General features: G+C 43.2%; 1 protein-coding gene across 17 annotated transcripts in view; it reads left to right on the top strand.

Annotated features, from left to right (window-relative positions):
- Window positions 1–1,040: 1,040 nt before the first annotated feature.
- KDM6A (lysine demethylase 6A) overlaps window positions 1,041–21,870 on the top strand; it is a 168,431-nt gene continuing 147,601 nt past the window's right edge. For 6 of the 17 annotated variants that reach the window (XR_005932914.1, XR_005932911.1, XR_003924182.2 and 3 more), the window contains exons 1-2: window positions 1,041–1,332; window positions 1,613–1,676. Coding sequence is in view for 8 of the 17 variants with exons in the window: in XM_030019667.2 (XP_029875527.1) it covers window positions 1,172–1,332; window positions 1,613–1,676 (225 nt within the window). In the remaining 9 variants the exon portion in view is untranslated. The remainder of the gene's footprint in view (window positions 1,333–1,612; window positions 1,677–21,870) is intronic. The other 11 variants (XR_005932912.1, XM_030019674.2, XM_030019670.2 and 8 more) reach the window with 2 other exon arrangements.

Genomic DNA, 21,870 nt, shown 5'->3' with positions numbered 1-21,870 from the left:
CGGCGGCTTCTTCTACTCCTCCCTCCCGCGGCCCAGGCGCACGGAGCCCGAGCCAGCAGAGTCCCTGCTCCCCGCTCGGGGAAGCCATTATTTTCCGGTCGTGCCAAGAGCACCACGCCCCGCGCCCAAGCCAGGAGAGCGCGGATCGTCCCCCCCCGCCAGTGCGGCACGGCCCCCGCCCGCGAGGCGCTAGTGAGGCCCGCTTCCTCACCGACGTCCACGCCCCCAGCCCGGAGCCCCCGTTACGCAACTCCGCCCGTGAGCGCAGCCCTCCCTCCCTCCTCCTCCCGCCCCCAGCGCCCGCCACTCCCGAAAACTCCCCCCCCCCCCCCCCCCGCCTTGCTCGTCCTCCGGTTTTTAAAGGCGTACACCAAACCTGCTGGCGCTGGGTAATCGAAAAGCTCCTCTGACCGACGGCCCGTTCGACCTCTCATAAGCCGCAAGTCCCTGAAACCCCGCCCTCTCCCTCGGACGCCGACCAATGGAATGAAGCCGGCGAGGGAGGCGGGCGCCGAAGGCCAACCAAGCCGAAGCGCAGCGGTGGAAGAGCGCTATGACTGACGTAAGTCAACAAAGGTCACGTGCGGCGCAGCGGAGGCGGCGATTGGCTGCGTGGGCCCGGGCGGGCGGGCGGGGAGGGGGGGTCACGGTGGCGGCGTGGGGTTCGCTGTGTGACACAATTACAACAACTTTGGGCAGCTGCTGGGGAAGTTTGTACAGGCGGCAAACACACCCCGCGCGGCAGGGCGGGCGGGGCCCCTGTCACCCCGGCTCCCCGCACCCCTCGCCGCCGGGGCGAGCGGCGCCGCGGCGATGTAAACACCGCTCCGCCGCCATCCGCCGCAGCCGCCGCCTCCTCCGCCTCCTCCTCCTCCTCTCCCCCCCCCCCCCGCCTCCTCCTCCCCCGAGTCTCCAGCGCTGGGGCTCCCTCCCTCCCCCCTCCCTCCTCCTCCTCCTCCTCCTCCTCCTCCGAGCAGCGGGGCTTCCCCCCGCCTCCCTCCCTCTCCCCTCCCTCCCTCCCTCCCTCCCCCTCCCTGCCGGCTGTTGTTGTTGTAATAAAAGTTGTGGTGTGTGTGTGTGTCGGGCACCCCGCCCCGCCCGGCGCTGGGGGGTGTTGGGGGCGCGCAGGGGGGGGGGGGTTGCGATCGTGAGTTAATTACGCTGCGTTTCCATGAAATCGTGCGGAGTGTCGCTCGCCGCTGCCGCCGCCTCTGCTGCTCCTTTCGGTGATGAGGAAAAGAAAATGGCGGCGGGGAAAGCGAGCGGCCAGAGCGAGGAGGACTTCGCCAGCTTGACAGCCGAGGAGAGAGAAGCCCTATCCGGCCTCGACAGGTACCCGCTCCCCACTCCGCCCCGGCCGCCTCCGTGTCCCGGCTCGGCCCGCGCTCCCTCCGTGTCCCCCCCCCTCCCCTGCCCGCGGCTCCCCGCTCGGGAGTGCGTGTGTGCCCGTGTGCGGGCTCCCGGCCCCCGCCGCCGCCGCGCTCTGCCCTTGCCCGCCGGGAGCGAGCCTGCCTGCCCGCCCGCCCGCCCGCCTGCCTGCCCGTGCGGGGGGCTGACTCTCGCTAACGCTTGTGCCTCTCTCCCCTCCCTCCCGCCCGCTCCCCTTCTGCAGCCGACTCTTCGGATTTCTGAGGCTTCATGAAGATGGCGCCAGAACGAAGGCCTTGCTGTTAAAGGTAAGCGCGAGGGTGGATGTGGAGCGGGGCTGGGGGGGGGGGGGGGAAGGGGGGAGGGGAGGGAGCCGGCCCGGCCCGGCCCAGCCGCCCCCTCCCTCCGGTCCCCCGGGTCCACACGGTGAGTGTGTGCGTGCGAGCGTGCATCTGGGTGCGAGCGTCTGTGTGTGTGTGTGTGTGTGTGTGTGTGTGTGTGTGTGTGGCACCGCCACATCCGCGGGCGCACGTCCCCGCAGGCGGCAGGGCGCTCCGCCTCGCCCCCCGCCGCGGTCTCCCCACGCGTCGCTGCCGCCTTTGCCCCTTCCCCCCCCCCCTCCATCTCCCCCTCCCCCCCGTAGTCAGCGCTCGGGGCCGGGTGTGGGGACGAAGGGAGCGCGGCCTCGCGGGTTCCGCTCCGGACACTTTGAGGGTGTCCGTCCAGCCCCGGGACGGGAAAGTGCCTGCGCGGCGGGGACCGAGCCCGGGGCCGGGAGCAAACGCCAAGCGGCGCGGCGGGGCGGGGGAGGGGGCGCGGGGGCGGGAGGGAGGAGGAGGAGGAGGAGGTGGCGGGGGGGGGGGGAGAGAGAGAAGAGGAGGGAGGGCGCGCGCGAGGCGCTGCTGACGTTGGCCTCTCCCCGGACCCTCCCTCGTGATTTTCGCCCCGCGCGGCGGGGGCTGGCGGCTGCGCGCGCCCTGCCCGGCGGCGGTGGCGCGGGGCGGGGGGGGGGGGATAAGGGGGGGGGGGGAAGCCGACCGGAGGGAGCGGGGGGCCCGGGGCGCTGAGCCGCTGCCGGAGCCCGTCGCCGAGTGACTTGTTTACTCTCCGGGCCCGGGTGCCTCCAGCGTGCCAGCTCCTCGCCGAGCGCCGTGTCCCGCCCGCCGCCCCCCCCCCTTCCTCCTCCTCCTCCTCCTCCTCCTCCTCCTCCTCCTCTTCTCCTCCTCTTCTCCTTCCCCCGCGCCGTCCCCGCCGCCGGGCGGCTTGACAGGGAGCGGGACGGCCCGCAGGTTGCTGGAGCCTGCCCGGCCTCTTGAGAGAGATGTTTGTTTCTGTGAAAAGTTGTTGGCCCTGTCATTTAGTTAAGTAATGGCTGCTCCTGTCGGCCCAAGATGGCCGGACAGGGAGGAGAAAGAGAAGGGGGGGGGGGGGGGTAAACACGAAACAAATACCGGGAACGAATATGCACGTCGCCTGGAGCGTGAAGCCCCCGGTGAAGGTTGAGGGAAACTCCTGCGCATTGCAAGTTCTTTCTGGGTGCTTTCCTGCTGCAGGCAGGGCGTTTGCAGCACCGGTGTCCTTATCAACCTGTAGCACGTTCTGCTGCCCGTCCGTAAGCTATTGACAAAGGCTGTGCCGGCTGAGTGCCTGCCGGTTGTATTTGAAGACTAAACGCGAGGAAAATGTTTGGGTAACAGAATAAGTCGAACCGTTTTTAAAATACCACACGGTTGAAGCAGGGGGCTGTGTTCTTCTGGTTCCTGCTTTCTGACTTGTTCCTGTCAGTAGCGTTGCATTTGACACTTTGTTCATCCTATTGTTGTGCCCCTGCTGTATGCTGATATTTTCACGTGAAGAATTTTTTTTTCTGTTGCTGGTCTTGGTTGATCTGAAGACCTAACTCTAACGCATGTCGAATTCGGTAGCCTAGGCCCTTACTTGTGTTTGGATGTTTATTTCTGGCATGATTGGAAAAGCTGAATGTCAGGACATGGGGGGAGGGGGGAGGCATGGAAGGAAAAGCAAGTACACTTTTCTTTGTGCTTATATTTTTAAAAATTTCGTGGTTTCCTTTTGATTTTCAGAGTTATTTATACAAGTACTTCTTCAGATAAATCAAAAAGGTAGGGGAGTGACATGTCAGACCAGTTAAATAACGTACGTTAACTGTTAGTGGACCAGAATTAATGTCTGCTCAGTGATTGCTGTTGAGGCTATCGGAAATGTTAGAGAGAATCATACATGGGGTAGAGTTCAAGGATGCCAGAAAATAAAAGCATCCTATGTAAATAGATTGTCTGTCGCATAACAAACATCACTAGGTTAAGTTTTATTTTGCGTACTGTAAAATTAAGTAATGCAGCAATTCAGCTTATTAGTTGAGTTTTGAGTCCTTTCTTGCATATAATGCATTTTCTTTTTTATGCTAGTCAATTAAAGTTTTAGTATGTACAGACAGTCTGTTTGAGATGACTGAAGTTGTTGGGCATTCTGATAGTTTTGAAGTATATTTCTAGAAGTATCATTGTGTGTTCCGTTACAGCATCAGTGTATGAATCCATGCAGTGAATACTAAAAAAAACCCCAACCAACCAAATATCTTGCTGTTTCACCTCAGTTTTCTGACAGTGTTTTGGACATTTATGAATTGCACACTAATTCACGAAGCATGTTCTTCGTAAAACTTGTCTCTGAGAAAAGTAGATTGTTAAGGAAGTAGAAAGATTAAAATGTTACTGTTCAAAGATGTTTGAGAGGAATTTCTTGACTTGAACCAGGTTTGGTTTTGTTTGTGCTTTTTACTTTCAGGGAATGTGCACGTGTTTCAGTTACTGTTATTGACAAGTAAGAAGTTGTTATTTTTAAGATGTTTGTTACTTAAACAGTTCCTTTTCTGTGTGTGTGAAGCTTCATACAGTCTACACTGTATGGGAAGGTTTAGAGTAATTCATCTAGCAAATCACTTTAATTCCATGTAACAGTTATTTTTATTGTAGAAAGTGTGGCCATATATATGTGCATTTAATTAATGGGTTTTGTGGCGATAGTAACAAAATCTTTCCTTTTGTGTATGGAGCAACAACAGCTAACAAAGACCCTAGACTCCATAATTATGAAATCCTAACTGACTGATTTAAGAATCTACAAGCCAGCACATTATAAAGTAATGTGAGATTTATGTGTAAGTATAGCAGGTAAGGAAAACCATTGTGTCATGTTTCCAGAGGAATCTTTCACAAAGGCAAAAATTTATCGGTACTCCCCTCCATGCGAGAATAGTTCACCCGCTATTGAACCTTTTTTTTTTAAAAGGCAGGCTGTAGCAGCGTCTCTTCTGTGAGTGCCTGACAGTGTTCCCTGGTTACCTGAGGATAAGGTGGTAGGAGCAGTGTATGTGTCTGAGGAGACTGTCGGGGGCTGGGGGGTGAAGTCCTGGGTTGCAAGTGTTGAGGGAGCTGCTCCGTTACCTGCACAGGTACTTGTGCAGCAGCGGGATTCTGTTGGGAGCTTAAATTTGGTGCCTCAATACAAGGAGGTGCTACTCTTGTTTTTACTGGGGTTCACGTGGCAGGAGGCAGTGCATTGGCTCGAGCCCCTTGCAGGCTGACCAGGAGATTTCATGAAGCCTTTGCAGTGGGAACTCTGGTTTAATGAAGCCACACCCTGATGGATTTTAATAAGAAGAAATCTGGGATCTCTTTCAGGGATGGAGGAAGCTTCGTGTCTGGGGCTTTAACATAGTTGTGGGTTTTATTCATGGTCCAGGTCTGGACTGCAGTACCCCTCTTTGGTAATTTTGCTTTGTAGGATGTATGGCTGTGGTATTGTGAACTGAACTGATTTCTGCTGCCGGGTGTAGCAAATCAAAAGAGCAGATAAGACATCAGATCTATACAATTTTATGAATTATTGAAGATATAGACTAAAGGTCAAGAATATTGTATTGTTGCTCCATGTATTGGATATGTGATAAGCCAGAAGAAATCAAACTTCCCTGTAATGGTGTACGTGCTGTTAGTGTGTGTGACACAGGAATAGAATTTTCTGTTGCCATAAATCTTGTATTTATTTTGCAGAAAAGATGTTTTTTTTGAAAAACCATAGTTTGCAGCTGGTGTGGTTTTGGGAGAAAGGAGAGGGAAATTGAAAGAAAAGTCACCTTTCAAACTGGTTGAAATGCTGAAGATCCAATGTAACCAGTCTTGTGTAGGAGAAAGTGTTCACTGTTATGTTTCTGTAGTTGACAAGAACATTAATGTGAAGGAGCAAAACAACCACAAACCAAACCCCCAAACCCTGCTGTTACCTTGCTGTCTGTTTCTCCCAGGAAGATGTTCTCACTGGAGGTGAAGCTTAAAGATTTCTTGGGGGGGTGGGGGTGGCGTTGAGGAGGACATCCATTGTATTGGAAGTGAATTGCAAAGCATTTCCTTTTTCTTTCTTCCTTCCTTCCTTTTTTTTTTTTTTTTTTTTTTAAATATGGTACTTCCAGTGTTTAGCCAAAGTTGACGTTCTTTCAGTGACAAACCTTCGTTTCATAAGCTATAATTATTTGGCTTCTATAGAGATGTAGGTTGATGTAGCTGGTCTAATGTATTGGGTATAAGATGCTTGTTAATTCCTATTCATTGAGTTTAATCAGTTTGTCATATTCTGCAGACAAAATTTGAAGCATGTTTCCATTTAAAAGTATTGACGTTGAAGCCAATTTAAAGAGAGATGAAGTAGTACCATGCAATATGCTGGTTTTTGGTCTCTGTGTTACCTCTTGTGGTTTTGCAGCCCTTTTGTTTTCCAGCTGATTTAAAAAATGGTGTTTCCTTTGTGTAAAGGCCCCATGTGTTGACAAAATTAACAAAGTTATTATCTGTGCTTTTATTAAGCGTACAAAATAAGTGCACAGTGACAATACTCTTTCATCTTTCTTATAATTGTACGTGGTGTTTGTTTAAAAATAGTTCCGGACATGTGAATTAATATATATTGACTTTGTCCCTTTAGTGTTGACGTTAATGTTAATTTTCTACTAATCTATAATTAAATATCCTCAGTTTTAATTACAACAGACTGCTTGAAAAATAATTATGCAGGAAAACATTTTAGCAGATTAGTCTAGGTGTAGTAAAGCTATTTTTTTTAAATACCTTTGGAAACATTTTGGCTTAATTTATTTTCATCAAAACAAAGAAATACTGCTTTAAAAAGAATTATAGTGTTTGCCTTATATAATGGCAGTGCTGGGAATTGAGAAACTGGGAATTGGCACCATGAGACATTTGTAAAGCATTCCAGGAAATGGGCAGCCTCTCCAATTTCTGTAAATTTATACCTGAGCTGTCCCTTTATGTTTTTCTAAAATACATTCTGCATTTCTTATTATTTGTTTAACAGACAGTATGCTAGATAATAGTGTGGAACAGGTTGAAGTTGGTTAAAATTTTGTAAATTGTGTTATGGGTGGAACTGATTTTCAAGCCTTTGTTGAAGGTGTCTGGGAGTGGAAAGACTTGAAGTAAAAATGTTAAGAGTATTTACAGGTAATTAGGATTGCTGTATAGATTTTTTTTTAAGATCAGTGTTCTTCCTTATGCAATTTGGGCTTTATGTTAAGAGGGTAGGATTTTTTAAGGATCCAATTAAGGTGTAATGGATAACATATTCTATAGTTCATGGTTGTACCATGTTTATACTTTGAAATTACAATTAACAGTCTGTGTGATATTTATGTATCCTGGTACTTAAAGACTTAGTTACAGGTTTGCAATATTTGTGCTACATCTGGTATTAAAAACAACTTTTTTTTTTTTTTAATGGATGTTACACAGTACTTCTTGTTTAAGTACCAGATACTTGGCATGTTTTGATACTTTCAAAACTAGTGTTCAAGGCATATTTCTTTAAAATGGTGGGGTTTTTTTATTGCTCAAAACATACATTCTTGAACGTTTTGGATGTTTCTTAAGTTTAAAGTGCAGTGTTACTACTTCCTGAAGGCAAGGAAATCAATGAAGTTAGAAATACTACAGTTGCAATTTTAATCTGTTAATGAAAATGCAAGGATGGACCTCATCTCTACAAACAATCTTGTTTTGTAGAACTGTAGTTAAGATTGCAGGACAGCTAGCATATTGGTATTTGTATTTCAGTAAGCTTTATGTTTGCTATCAGGAGACCATTAATAGGGAATACAATATAAGATTTTTCCTTGTAATAGTAGCTTTTCATGTTTCTTACGGAATAAACATTACATATTGTAGCTTCTGAGTACCGGTCTACTGAGTCTGGAGGCTGAAGTAGTCTGTTTCTTGAAGTGATACATATGCATAGACGTAAGATAATTCATGCCGTACTGAGTTAATAATCAAACAGACAAGGTGAGCAGCAATTCAGGATGAAGAAGAGAGAGAAATATTATTGTATTTTAGCAGCTGAGGAAAAGAGGTTCTGATAAATGATTGAATTTTTGGAAGTATGAAGAAAACCTGTGTCAAGGATGGGACACAATTGTTTTCCTTCAATTCCATTCCAATAATTTAACCATGGAAATCCTTCCATTGATTCACTTGTGCATCATGATACTCACATGCTCTAGCTTTCAAATTTCTATACAGGTAATCTCAGGTACTGTATGTGAAGAAGAAATAGCCAATCTAAAGCTTTTGTCTGTACATAGTATTCAGGTGTGCTTTCTGCTTGTGAAAAGCATGGCGCTCTGCCTCTTGCCAGCCTTTATAGCTGTTTGTTCACTGGAGTGGGTTGAGTGGACTTGATAATTATAGAGGTAAGACTATCTGCAAATGTTGATACCATCTGAAGTAAGTGTTGAAAGCATCATCTAAAAGCTATACCATATGTTTGTTATACCATTTTAGAAAAGAGTAGATGTTTCATACTTGGATAAGTCTGTGCGTGTAGAACCATTTGTTTTCATTACATTAGTAAGATGATACAAAATTGAGGAGAGCCATGGAAAACGTTTATGGCTATAAAGTGATTTTATACTGATTAACATTTGTCACAAGACTTTTCAGTACCAGAATTATGTGCCGTAGCCCACTGTTGTTCTTTATTATCCCACTGAGAACTAGGCAAACTTAACGTTCCGTGGAGAAATTCAGCTTTGGTGTCCAGCCTTACAGATTCATGAGTTAAACTTCAGGTCAATCTCTGATTAGTGACCAAATATGTTTTTCTTGGTCCTCAACTGATAGGATTTTTGGGTAAATGGGAGGGATTTTGCAGTATTTTCAACAGTCTGAAAGGGAAGGAAATGTGTGTATTTGTAGTTTGAGAGTACTAAAATAGTTGTGCAAAAACTAGTTACTGCTTTAAAGGACTTGTATCAGCTTCTTCAGAAATGAATTAAGCAGATGGGCTGTGAGTCTGAGGTGAATACATACCTGAGCTAGGTGGCAGGTTTTAGTATTGGTTCAGATAATTCCGGAAGCTGAGCCATTATCATGCTCACTCTGAATACATATAGGTATATGTATACAACTTCCAGTCCTTTAGTTCACACCTATCTTGTATTTTACAAGTACAACTCATGTAAGTTACTTTTTGTTTTAACCTCCCTTCTTGGTGAGGTTCTAATAGCTACGATGTTTGAAGTGTAACATTTGAACAGTGCATCTTCACAATTAAAAATTGAAGTGATGCTCATTAAACTTCAGGTGTCATTATAGAGATCAGTTGACTGTCTTTGTTACAAATGTTAGCAACATTAACCTTGTTCACTAGCAGAGTACTTCTTTATAGTTAAAAACAGACAAAAATGAACTAAGTGGTCCTGTATGGAGCCCTGCAGAAGGCTGCCAGGATTTGTATTGGTGTACCTGAGAGGATAATCTTGGTACCTCACAGAACATTTTTGCTATGCGGAAAGAGAGGAACTGTGTTTGATATAGTCTAATCTGAGTTTGTTGGACCATGGAAGTTCTGTAAAGCAAGAGAAAATAATTAAATATATTATTATATGTTTCTGATTTACAGAATAGGTGCATTACAGAAATAGCCGTAGTAGTCGTAATTCCTGTTGTGAAAAGGCTGTTTTCAAGACTGACCTGTTACAAGACTAGGCTGTTCAAAGCTGGTTTTCAAGACTAGTTGTACTGATACTGTCAAAAGTAGTATGGGCCATTTGATAGTTTGCTTGTGGTCAAATAAAGAATGATAGGAAAGTATTCCTTATGTAAATAAAATACTGTGTTAATGAACAAAAAGCCCTTTAAGCGTGTTTGGGAGTTGAAGAATATTCTTTCTTAGATATTTTCAGTTTAGAGTATGAGAGGATGCATGGATTATCATCAGAGCTGTTTTGACAAAATAGCTTCCTTTATGGTTCTTGCATTTGCTGCATGGCGTTCACGGAAGAAACTTGTTTAATTAAGATGTAGAATTAAGAGCTCGTTCATAGTTTTATAAAGGGAGTGACTAAAAGTGTGTTATGAATTACAACCAGAATGCTATATGTCTACATATGAATTTCCTTGTGGTAAGTTGTTAAATTAATTGTTGTTTGTTAAAATGGCTTTAAGTCATTTCCTTTTCTCACAGTGGCGTTTTGAGGATTATGATTCACTTCTCAATATAGATTGGTTATTAAAGTCTAAAGCAGATTGAATTGTCAATGTGCTTTTCATTAAATTTCCAGTTGCATTTTGAGAATTTAAAAATTCCGAACAATTTCAGTGTATAATTTTCAGCATTAGTCAAAAGATCCAGTGCAGTGGCTTTTAAAATAGAGCCAATAGATCTCTTTTTTTTTCTGGTAGTATTATGTTACTTCCATTGCAGTTGCCATTTTAACTTTTTATTTAAGCACTGTTTTAATTTTCTTACTATTGGAAAACTTACTTGCACAAGAATCTAGAGTAGAATAATGAATTGAAGTTAAGGCCTTAGTTTTATGTGTTTTTCCTCTAGGTAACAGAATTTCAGCTGCTCTCTCTCTGTTGCTTCTCATATGTGCTGGTGAAACCAGCCTGTGTGATGAATCAGGCTGCAGAACTGATTCAGATAAAAAATAATCTAGTAAAAATGGAAAACTCATTAATTTTAAATAGCCAACACTGAAGGTTACTACTAAGACAAAGATTTTAGATTTTAGAAGAGCAAACTTCAGCTCGCTCAGAGCTCTGTTGGGAGGGATTCCGTGAGAAGCTTCCGTGGAGGATAAAGGAGCTAGTGAGTGCTGGGAGTTTTTCAAGAACGCTTTTCCGGAAGCACAAAACCAGTTCATCCCCTTTAAAGGTAAGGGAAGTAGGCGAAGCAAGAGACCCCTTTGGCTTAACTGTGAGCTTCTGAGTCTGCTCAAAACCAGGAGAGAGGCATACCAGAGACGGAAAAGCAGACGAATACCTGTTGAGAACTACATGGGCACTGCCAGGGCGTGCAGAGATGCTGTTAGAAAAGCAAAAGCTCAGCTCTAATTGAAATTGGCCAGAGATGTCAAAAACTACAAGAAGGGGTTCTTCAGGTATGTAAACAACAAGCAGAAACAGAAGGAAAATATTGGCCCGCTGTTAAACAGGAGAGGTGAATTACTCACTGACAAGGCTGAAAAGGCAGAGGTTCTCTACACTTTCTTCACCTCGGTCTTTACCAGCACTGTTGGGCCCCAGGCCTTGGGAACAAAAATCCGGGTTGATGCAATCACAGACCCACTGTCAGTGAAGGAAGAGTTGGTATGTGAACTATTACAGGAGCTTGACCCCTACAAATCAATGGGCCCTGACAATATCCACCCAAGGGTGTTAAGGGGGCAGGCTGATGATGTTGCGAGGCCACTTTATCTAATCTTCGAGAAGTTGCGGAGATCAGGGGATGTCCCAGAAGACTGGAAGAAGGCTAATGGCACCCCCATCTGCAAGAAGGGCTTAAAGGAGGATCCAGGAAATCACAGGCCCATCAGTCTTAACTTCAGTCCTTGGGAAAGTTATGGAACGAATCCTCCTGTGGGCTATCACAAGTCAAATGAAGCATGTGATTGGGAAAAGCCAGCACGGATTCCCCAAGGGCAAATCGTGCTTGACAAACCTGATCATTGTCTACGACAAAGTAACCTGCTTGGTTGATGTGTGGCGAGCAGTGAACATTTTCTACCTGGATTTCTCCAAGGCTTTCGATGTGGTTTCCTGCAGCCTCCTCCTAGAGAAACTGATGCGTTACAGTCTAGACAAGTGGTCTGTGTAGTGGGTGGGGAACTGGCTGACAGGTCGCACCCAGAGGGTGATGGTAAATAGCTCCTTTTCAAACTGGCAACCTATCACAAATGGGGTCCCCCAGGAATTAATTGGGCCCAATGCTGTGTAATATCTTCATAAGTGACCTGGGTGATGGAATATCCTGGTTTTGGCTGGGATAGAGTTAATTTTCTTCCTAGTAGCTGGTACAGTGCTGTGTTTTGCATTTAATATGAGAAGAATGTTGATAACACGCTGATGTTTTAGTTGTAGCTAAGTCATGTTTATATTAAGCCAAGGATTTTTCAGCTTCTCATGCCCAGCCAGCAAGAAGGCTGGAGGGGCACAAGAAGTTGGGAGGGGACACAGCCAGGGCAGCTGACCCAAACTGGCCAAAGGGATATTCCATACCATGTGACGTCATGTCTAGTATATAAACTGGGGGGGGTTGGCCAGGAGGGGCTGATCACTGCTGGGGAACTAACTGGGCATCGGTTGGCGAGTGATGAGCAATTGCATTGTGCATCACTTGTCTGTCAGGTTATATTTCACTCTCTTTTAATCTTCCTTTTCATTACAATTTTATTTTTTATTTCAATCATTAAACTGTTCTTATCTCAACCCACCAGTTTTACTTTTTTTTCCCCCCGATTCTCCTCCCCATCCTGCTGCGGGGGGAGGAGTGAGGGAGCAGCTGCGTTGTGCTTAGTTGCTGTCTGGGGTTAAACCATGACATGGGATCAAGTGTACCCTGATGAACTTTGCTGATGATAGCAAACTGAGTGGGAAGGTGGACACTTTGGAAGGGAGAGCCACCCTGCAGGAAGACCTGGGTAGGCTGGAAGAGTGGGCCCACAAGAACCTTATGAAATTCAGCAAAGATAAATGTAAGGTCTTGCACCGGGGAAACATAATCCAGGAGTACAGCACAGGCTGGGATCTACCCAGCTGGGGAGCAGCTCTGTGGAAAGGGATGTTGGGGTCCTGGTGGACAAAAAGCTCAATAAGAGTGAACAGTGTGCTGCTGCAGCAAAGCGAGCCAGCAGGATGCTGGGTTGTATCAAGGGCATCACCAGCAGAGATAAAGAAGTTGTCATCCCACTCTACTCAGTGCTTGTCAGGCCACACCTGGAATACTGTGTTCAGTTCTGGTCCCTGCTATACAAAAAAGTTGTGGACAGGCTGGAGAGGGTCCAGAGAAGGGCCACAAAGATGGTCAAAGGACTGGGAAGCTTGCCTCGTGAGGAAAGGTTGAGAGAACTGGGTTTGTTCAGCCTTGAGAAAAGAAGGCTTAGGGGAGACCTTATCACCATGTTCCAGTATTTAAAGGGTGGCTACAAAGAAGATAGAGACTCCCTTTTTACAGGGAGTCATATGGAAAAGATGAGGGGTAATAGGCACTCGTCACTCCTGAGGAGGTTCTGAGTGGACACAAGAGGAAAATTTTTCACAATGAGAACAATCAGCCATTGGAATAATCTCCTCAGGGAAGTGGTGGATTCCCCAACATTGGACACTTCTAAGATTCAGCTGGGCAGGGTGCTGGGCCATCTTGTCTAGACCGTGCTTTTGCCAAGGAAGGTTGGACCAGGTGATCCTTGAGGTCCCTTCCAACCTGGTATTCTATGAATACAGTTCATTGTGCAGACTCAAAAAAGGCTGTACAGGTGCTTTAGGAGAGATTTGGGAGGCTAGGGTGGGTCCTGCTTAGTGTGATCACTGTTTCTGTAAGGACTATTTATAAAACTATTGCTGAAGCAGAAAGATTTGCTTCCTTATTTTCTTATGGGAGATGAATTATATATATTTTGGAAGCACAGGTTGCCAGGATTATATTTCTTTTTGGAGAGGAGGGATGGAATGAGCGCAGTGGCCCAGCTTCATTACTCTCTTTGAAGGAACAACTAGTATTTTGTGAAGATAGTCTGCCATTAGGAGACTTAGGACAGGTTCAGATCTGAACATACATGCAGCAGCAGAGAATGCCAGAATATATGTAATGAAGACTGTAGAAGAAAACAAAATCTTTTTTATGAAGCTGTTTTATGTCATTGTGGACATGGCTCTGAATGAAGGAGAGATGCTGAGGGATCTAGGTTGAGTATTTCATGAATTCTGTTTGAACCTATGCCTACTGAAAATCAGGCCTCCATTTGATTTTGGGGAAAAGGAGAAATGAAACAGTCTTCTGGGAAGGTTTTTCAGAATATAGTGTTATAATAGTTAAAGGAAGTGAAGGAAATGTTGAAAAAGGATATTTATTAGATGTGAGGAAGAGTGGGAGACCAAGGAATTAAATGGGTGACATAGTGATGCAGTCAAAAGGGCTGGGGGGCGGTGGGCAGTGGAGATCATAGTATATTCTTTCCAGCAGCTACCTGAATCTTGTTCCTGGATACCATCTAACTGTTCCTGCTAACTTAAGGTAGCATTTAAGCTCTTGATGGTGCTGGTCACTGCCTCAAAAGGTTTTAAAAACAAGGTAAACAGGAACAAAATAGAGATAACAAAATTGAGGAGGGTTTCTGGAGGGCGTGAAAAAGCTTAGTAAGAGTTATATGCTGTAAGTTCTGAATATAGCAGTGCCTCTGCTCTCTCCCATTTTTGAAATAAAAGTAAGGCATGGTAGAGGAAGCTGCTCCTTTAACAGAAGCGTTGGCTGCATTGTCTATGCCTTTATTTTCTACTGCTGCTTCCCTTTTCCCTCCTTACCCCCCAAGGAGGGGAAGAGTAAAGAAACCGAATGCTTCTGCTCTTTCCTCAAGGTGAAAATAAAGGCTGAGAACTGTCATGTTTGTTCTCATGTCATGTTTTGCTGCCTTTGGATTTGAAGGATAAAGAAAGCTGAGCAAGTATGGAAGATGTAGGTGGATATGTTAAAAGGGCAAGAAATAGTTTGAAGTATGGAATTGAAAGCCTGTATAAGGGAGAATGATGCTGATCTAGAGGATGTAACAGCATAGTTTAATGCAACAAAGTGTAGAAAGAGTGTAAGATAAAGTGGAAGGGTAAGAAAAATGGAGAACATCCGTTATATAACATCATACAGTATGTCATAAGCAATCTCTGGTGGGAAGGAAAAAATGGAATGATACTGGGAAGAATAAAGAAGTACAAAAATTGAGTACGTTGGTTGGTAAACTTTAATGGAGCTTCCGGGCATGTTACAAATATAGTAACTAAAGGTAGATTATACACACCATGGTTCTTAAAACTTTATGCATTCTTGGTCTTTGGTGTGGTGCAAAGAAATGTGTTGTTTTCTGAGTATTTTTAATCTCTCCTGGGTTTTAATGGTTGGAAGGGCAGTATCTTTGGATTTGTGATTTCATTAACACTTCAACATTATAAGTGTTCAAAGATGGGAGACTACATAACATGTTGAAGGACTATCTGATTTCAAGTGTTACCTGTTAAAAAAGATCAATAAATTGGCTTAAGGGTCTTTTTTTTTCTTCTTAACCAAATTTTTTTTTTGCTTGTTTTTAAGAAATAAGCGTTTATTTGTTTGTTTCTTAATTCAAAGGAAAGGGTTAGTATAGCTTTTGCTTTTTACAATTTCTGAAAAAGAATCCCTAGTTAGAAACTGTTCAGCTGATTTTGAATCAGAACAGTACATACTCCCCTATTCCTTGCTTAAGAGGTGGGGAAAAAAAAATGTTGTGCACAAAACCAAAACTCTTAAGTGTTAGACAGTATGAGAGGTGCATGTCTGAGCCAGCCTCTTCTGGTGTCTTTTTGAAAATCCTCAAATGTACCTTTAGCATAGGAGCACATGTAATTTAATTAGCAAGTTAAGTTTTTGTAGCGGAGGGCTTTCTTAACTGTAGTTACTATGTGGAGGAAATTAGTAGTTGAAATGGCTTTAATGCCTCTTCTGGTTATATGTGGGGAGGATTTAGAGGTGTTTATGCTTATCGCAGAGTTCATTGTTGTTGCCTAAGTAAGATGAGATCACAGAGACCATCAGAGTCCATGTTAACTAATGAGCAGAATAAGGTCTCATTTTCAACCTTAAAAGGGCTCTGTTAACTTAACAAGTTCATGTGTTAAATTTATTAGTTTTGACAGTTTTCTGGGATTAGTTATACACTGTCCATCTTTGCTGTCTTGGTGGGAATTTTTTCTATGTGTAGTCTCAATACAAGACATTTTTTAAAGTTTATTTGGTACAAATAATTTGAAAAAAGTGTTAATGGTTCAATGGAACCTGGAAAGGAAACATTTGTTATGTTAAAAAAAGTGGAAAGCACAGCAAAAGCTGTATTGTAGTATAGAAATCTGTTGTAGGGGAGGCGGATGTATTTGGGACAGCTGGAAGAGCTGCAGAAGGTTGTGTAAGGATTCCTTAGATATGATAGATATTCCTTAGATATGATTGTTGCATAGAACTGTCACGCCTAATCTTGAAGATTGTCTTCAATTAATCTGGGAATGTAGATGTGTTCCAAACTGTATGAGGAAAAAGTTGGAATTGGAATATCACAATCTATTTATTCCCTGCCAGTAAAAATGCTGTCATCTTAAGTTGTATTTTTCTTTTTATTAGTTGATTTTCTTCCCTTGTGGCAGCTTGTTTTTTGCTTTTGAATGGTAGGATGTTTTCCTGTAATGCCAGTTGCAAACTTCGAGCTTGCTTGCATTGTGGCCAAAAATCTGAGAACAATGATGACTCCATTATATCCAGTGAGAAAGGAATCTTTTGTACTACTTACTTTTAATTGCTAATTAAGCTAAGTCCTTGGTAGTTTGAAGGAATGGAATAGTTTATGCCCTCCACTTTAGACCAGTATTTGCTACTCAGTTGTGGAGAATGATGGAAGGGGTGATTTTCATTATGATTCCTAGATGAAAGTGACCTTCCTGAGAAAGTGAAAATGGGTAAGAGCACTCATTTTGCACAAGAAGCTCTCAGGATTCAGGGAACATGTGGCGCCTGTGGAACTGAGGAGCAGCTTAGGACTTCTGTGCTGCGCTGCTTAAGAAGGCCTAGCAACACCACCTGCCCCCTCCAAGGCTCTCTGTGGGTTTTGCCCGACTGCTCTGCTTTGGTTTCTATATTTAGTGTTTAAAGGTATTTTAGATTGTCTGGACAAGCAGCAGGAATCTTCTAGAAAAAGCTTGTTGATGTTCAGAGATTATTTTAATTTGTTCCTGATATTTATTTTTTAAGCATTGAGGTTAGAATGAAGCTTCCTTAATAGTGCAGCACTGGTTCCAGTGCATTAGAACTCACTTATTTTAAAGATTCTTCAGCACAGGTAAGTAGGAATTTTCTAGCACCAGGAAACTGTGCCTCAAGAGGAGTGGGTAAGCAGATATGCAGATTTACCAACTGAAACAGGAAAACAATTCCAACTACAGGTCATTTCACAACTTCTGCCTCAGGGCTTTCTCACTTCCACAATCAGAACTCAAAAATGGGACAAACTGATTCAAAGCAATTCATTTATGACTGGCTTAAGGTCTGTTGGGCATCAGACAGCTGGAAAGGAGAAGGAACACACTTCTGCTCCAGTGACTTAATTTTCATGATTTTTCTGTAGTATTTGAGAACCTTTCCAGATTTTTGTCATGTCACTGCTGGAAGTGATTAACTCATATGTTTTCATAAACAGATTACCTGTTTCACTTAGCACCTTGTTTGCCAGTGATTCCCTTTTCTTAAAAAAAAAAAAAATAAAAAAAAAAAATACTGAAGAGTAGTAGTTATCAGTACCTGTACATATTGGTGCCTGGGTTTAAGAATGAGTGTACTGTCAAATTCAGATAACCTCTTTGCGTTTATGTTCACACTTGGATCTCAGTTGGACAGTAGTCTCTGCTGCTATAGCTGTGCTGGCATTTTCTCTACCTCGGCAATCCCTACACAGCGTATGCTGACAGAAGTTATTCTGTTAGCATCATTGCACTGTTATGTGCAACGTCAGAATCAAAACCTGTTAGAACTCTCTACTGTTAACCCTAGTTGGAGGGTTGAACCAAGGTGTATGATTTTTTTCATACTCCAGTGTATGAGCGGACAGAACGTGGTGGAGCTGATTTTTGTGAAACAGCAATGCTGCCTGTAGCTGGGGTCTTCATGTGCTGTTCTGGTGATACTTGTATTAATTTCAGCTTTCAGTATCTTCCGTGCTTTCTAAAGAATGAAAAATTCCTATCAGCCTTAAAACTTGTTGCAAGTAATGTAATTTAGAGCCCAGGTCAGTGTGATCTTGCTGTTTGTTATCTCAAATGACCTGAAAAACTATGTAATGTTGTACTGTACCATGATTGTGCAGGATTCGACTCTGGTTAGGATGGAATATTCTCTCGATGAAAACTATTCTGAAGTGATAGCTTTTAAGGAAATAAACATTTTTCAGAGCCATTGCTTTTTGTCTTTAATAAAAGGTGTATCACAAGTTATACAAGTTCTTCACTCAGTTGCAACTGCTGTATCAACTTACATTTTAATTATAAGCCACTATGTTCTTCCTTGTTTTTAACTTGGTTAGGACAAAACATTGGAAAATAACACTTTGTGGATTAAATCTGTACTGTAGGGGGAATGACTAGTGTTACTCAGATGGCAGGTAGAAGAACATTTTTAAACAACAGATACATTAAGATGATGCAACATTTATGTAACCTCATATTGCTCATTAAATTGGTAATTCATTTAAGTAGAACAAATTCATATTTTGTTTAGAAACTAAAGGACAGACACTGAATGAGTAGGGCAAGTACCATGATACTGCCTCTCCTTCCACAGTCAGATAAAGGAATTTAATTTAATTGCTACTTCTGAATAATTTTGGCTCTTAGTGTAAAGGTGAGTTGTATTACTCCTTGAAATACACATTAAAAATGAAATGTTGGGTTTTCTTCCTTCATGTATATCAAAACCTTGGCATTTGATTATCCCTTTGGTTGGAAGTCTTGCTTTGCATGTAGAACTTAAAGGAAAATTTCTTTAGCTTTGGAGAAGGGATACCTCTTCGGAGTCACTATTGCACAGCGCTTGCTCAGGGGATTGAGCTGAAATGAGAGGTGAAATTTCCATTGCCAGGTGGTGTTTGCTGCAGAAAAGTGCCTATGAAGTTGCACTTGCACGTCTGTATGAAGTTGTAGCTCTGTATAAGTTGTCTTGTCTTTGGCTGGTTAGAAACAGTTAAAGCTTAAAGCTCCGTTGCTTGTGTAATTTTGGCCTCCTAACCTCTCCAGCAAGTTAACTGATTCATTTTTTTTTTTAATGCATGTCCCCGCCATGGTTCCCCCCTGCCCCCTGCAGCATTTCTAGCTCTGCTTATTTTAAATTCTGCATGCACCTAGCCCCATGTCATGTAAGTGTCGTGATGTGTCCGTCATAAGTTTGCATGTAGTGATATGAAAGGATGAGGGGGGGAAATACTCATTAATTTTAGAAAAATTAGTTTCAAGCAGCTTTTATGTTCAGTATTACTAATTAAATTCTCCACCTTTCCTTAAGTCTACTACTATGCTTTTCAACTAATGCACGAATAAATATGCAAAAAGAACTTAATTAATTGTGGTAATAGCACTTTTTAATATACACATATATTTTAGAATGATCCTCAGTAGTTTTCTCTTGGACGCTATCATGCAAGTATTTAGTGTTTTATTTCTGTGCATGTAGCCTGCATTCTCTGTGGGGAAATATCTTCAGTATCAGCTACTTTTATGGAGGCAGTATGTAAAAGCCTTCAGTTTTTGACAAGTAGTATGTCTGAACTCTTAGAGGTCTGAGTTGTGTTCTGTGTTCTCAGTGAACGAAATGTTGAGACCTCATACCCTGTAAGCATATCTGAACCACTACGAAAGCTTTGTAGATAATGGTTACCCAGAGCTTTCTTCAGTGAGCTGAATTTAACTGCCCTGTGAGACTTTGTCTGTCACGTGTAACAGGTGTAGGCCTTGGAAGTAGTTTTACATTTACTTTCCGGAAGGAAAAATAACAAAAAGTGTGTGATTAGAATGGGAGGAGGGAAGAAAGGGCAGATGGATAACAGCAGACTGTGGGTAGTGGGAAGATTTCTAATACAGGAAAGAGTAAGTAGCCAAATAGTGCTTCTGGAGGCGTCTCAACAAAGTAGAGAAGACAGCCCAGGAATGCAGTGAGTCGGAGGTAGCATATAGCTTGGGCCACATAATTAAATCAGGAAGTTACATGCTTATCTTCTCTTATATGTTTAAAACTACTATAACCAGTGGAAGGAGGATCTCCCAAGATTTTGGAAAGCAGCCCACATTCAGAACATAAATGTCCCCATTGATCATGCAATCTAAATATAGGCCTCTGAAATATGAAAAGTTTTGCTTCCATCAGGCTGTATGGTAAGTGAGGGAAAGGAGATCACAGGATGGAGAAGGCTTGCAATGCTAAACTTGGGTTAAGAAGTACACCTTATAGTGGCTTTTTTTTTTTTGGTCTTAAGTGGTGCTAAGTTGCAAACCTCTTATTGTAGCAGAGCGATATGTGATATTTGCCTCACCTGCAAGCCTGTATGTCAGATACAAACCGACCAGTTAGTTGCATCTGGAACATGGTAGGTAGTAGGTGAGTGCCAGTGGTTGTAGATGAGTCCTGGAAATGAATGAGAGACAAGCCCAGCTTTTTTGGGGGGAGTTTTGAATGTACAACCCACAAGTCTTAAACTATAACAGAGCTTTCAGGATGGGGGAGGGATATTTGAGAATTGCACAGTATCCTTTAGCTAGGGACTGCTTTGCCATATGCAGTCCCCCTGGAATACAACTACTCAGATTGCTGTAGTAAGAGAAAGGATTATTTCTTCTGTCCTTCCCCTTTCCTGCAAATTCAGTGTTAACAGCACAAAATTTTGGTTTATGCAGTGAACTTTGTTCTGTGGTAGCTTGTGTCCTTCCAGACTGGTCTAGCAAGACTTTTAAAACCAAGGAATGAAGTTGTTGTGCCTATGGACATAATTTTCACTCTGACTTCCATGAGTGGCACTCCCTCTTTTCAGGTCTGTAATGTGCATGTGCTCATTTTGCCACTGCAACTGAAGTGGAGCTGCTTGGGGGATTCCTATGGCTCAGTTCTTAGGCTGCTTTCCAGAAAGACTCAGCTCTGCTTTTTTCTAAACTTGTTTTTTTCCCAGACCTGATGATCTGCCTGTCTACACCAACTTTGAGGTTTGCATGTCATCCTTGTCTTATGCAACTGCTGATGGTCATAGTTGCTTAGGTGTCCCTGAGCCTTCCTCCTGCCTGTACCAGGCAGTGCTAAATAAATCATAGTGGTTTTCTTAAGGCACAGAAGTGTTCTTTCATTTGATTGTGCTAGCAGTCAGGCTCATGACATTTCTCAAGGAAAAGTCTTTCTGCATTGCATCACTACTAACATAACAATTCATACTTTTTTGCTTAATACCTTGACTGTAGAGTACAGCTACCCCTGACGCAGCTAGAGTACTAACAGCTGCTTCCCTGTGACTGTTGTCAGATCTTTGTGGACAGAACTGTGGTTATATGTATTTCCTGTTTTCAGGATGTTGTTTAGTTGCTCTGAGCCTTCTGGAAGGCCTCACACAAGATTCCACTTGCTAACAAACTATGTGTTAAATTTTATTGACAAAGGTCTTTTCACTTAGTATTTTTATACTTAGCATGTCACCCTGAAAACCTGTTTCATCAACCTAGAGCTACAGTTCCTATTTAAAAGGTATATTACATTTTCAGATAAACTGTACAAAAATAGTGATAGTGATACCACTATCTGTAGCTTTCACTAAAGTCATACAGCTATAGCTTTAGACAATGATAGCTTTTTCATAGTGAAAGCAAGTAGTAGGACACCAATACTGAAAATAACACTTTTCAAATTTTAAAATACTATGCCAGATTTAGACTTGGGTTGATGAAAATGGGTAATAAGTTTGCTGTTTGATTCTTGAGTCCTGAACAAAAATGACAGCAGAATCCAACTGTAATGCTGCATTTTGCTGGATATGTGTCTTCTTTCACCATTTGCTTCTGATCTTGTTGGTAACATTTCTGTTTTGGAAAGAAGAATGGGTATGCATTGGCTTTATGAGAACTAAGAACATTTCAAAATAATAGGTGACAGTGGCTGTTTGTATGTATTTTGGAAAAAAGAGTAAGTCTGAGTTAGAAGCCTCCCAACTAGATAAATGATGCAGCAGAAAGCAAATTGTATGCTACCCATTTGAATGTGGGTGGGGGGAACATCTTTGGGAAAAAAAATGCTGTGAACAATTACTTGGAACATACTGCTTTTAGAGAACTTGAGATGGTAGTTTAGCATTATAAAACTTTTAAAAATACCCTTTCT

Source organism: Aquila chrysaetos, chromosome 7 (assembly GCF_900496995.4).
Source record: "Aquila chrysaetos chrysaetos chromosome 7, bAquChr1.4, whole genome shotgun sequence".
NCBI lineage: Eukaryota > Metazoa > Chordata > Aves > Accipitriformes > Accipitridae > Aquila > Aquila chrysaetos.
This window is presented reverse-complemented; position numbering and strand designations above follow the sequence as displayed.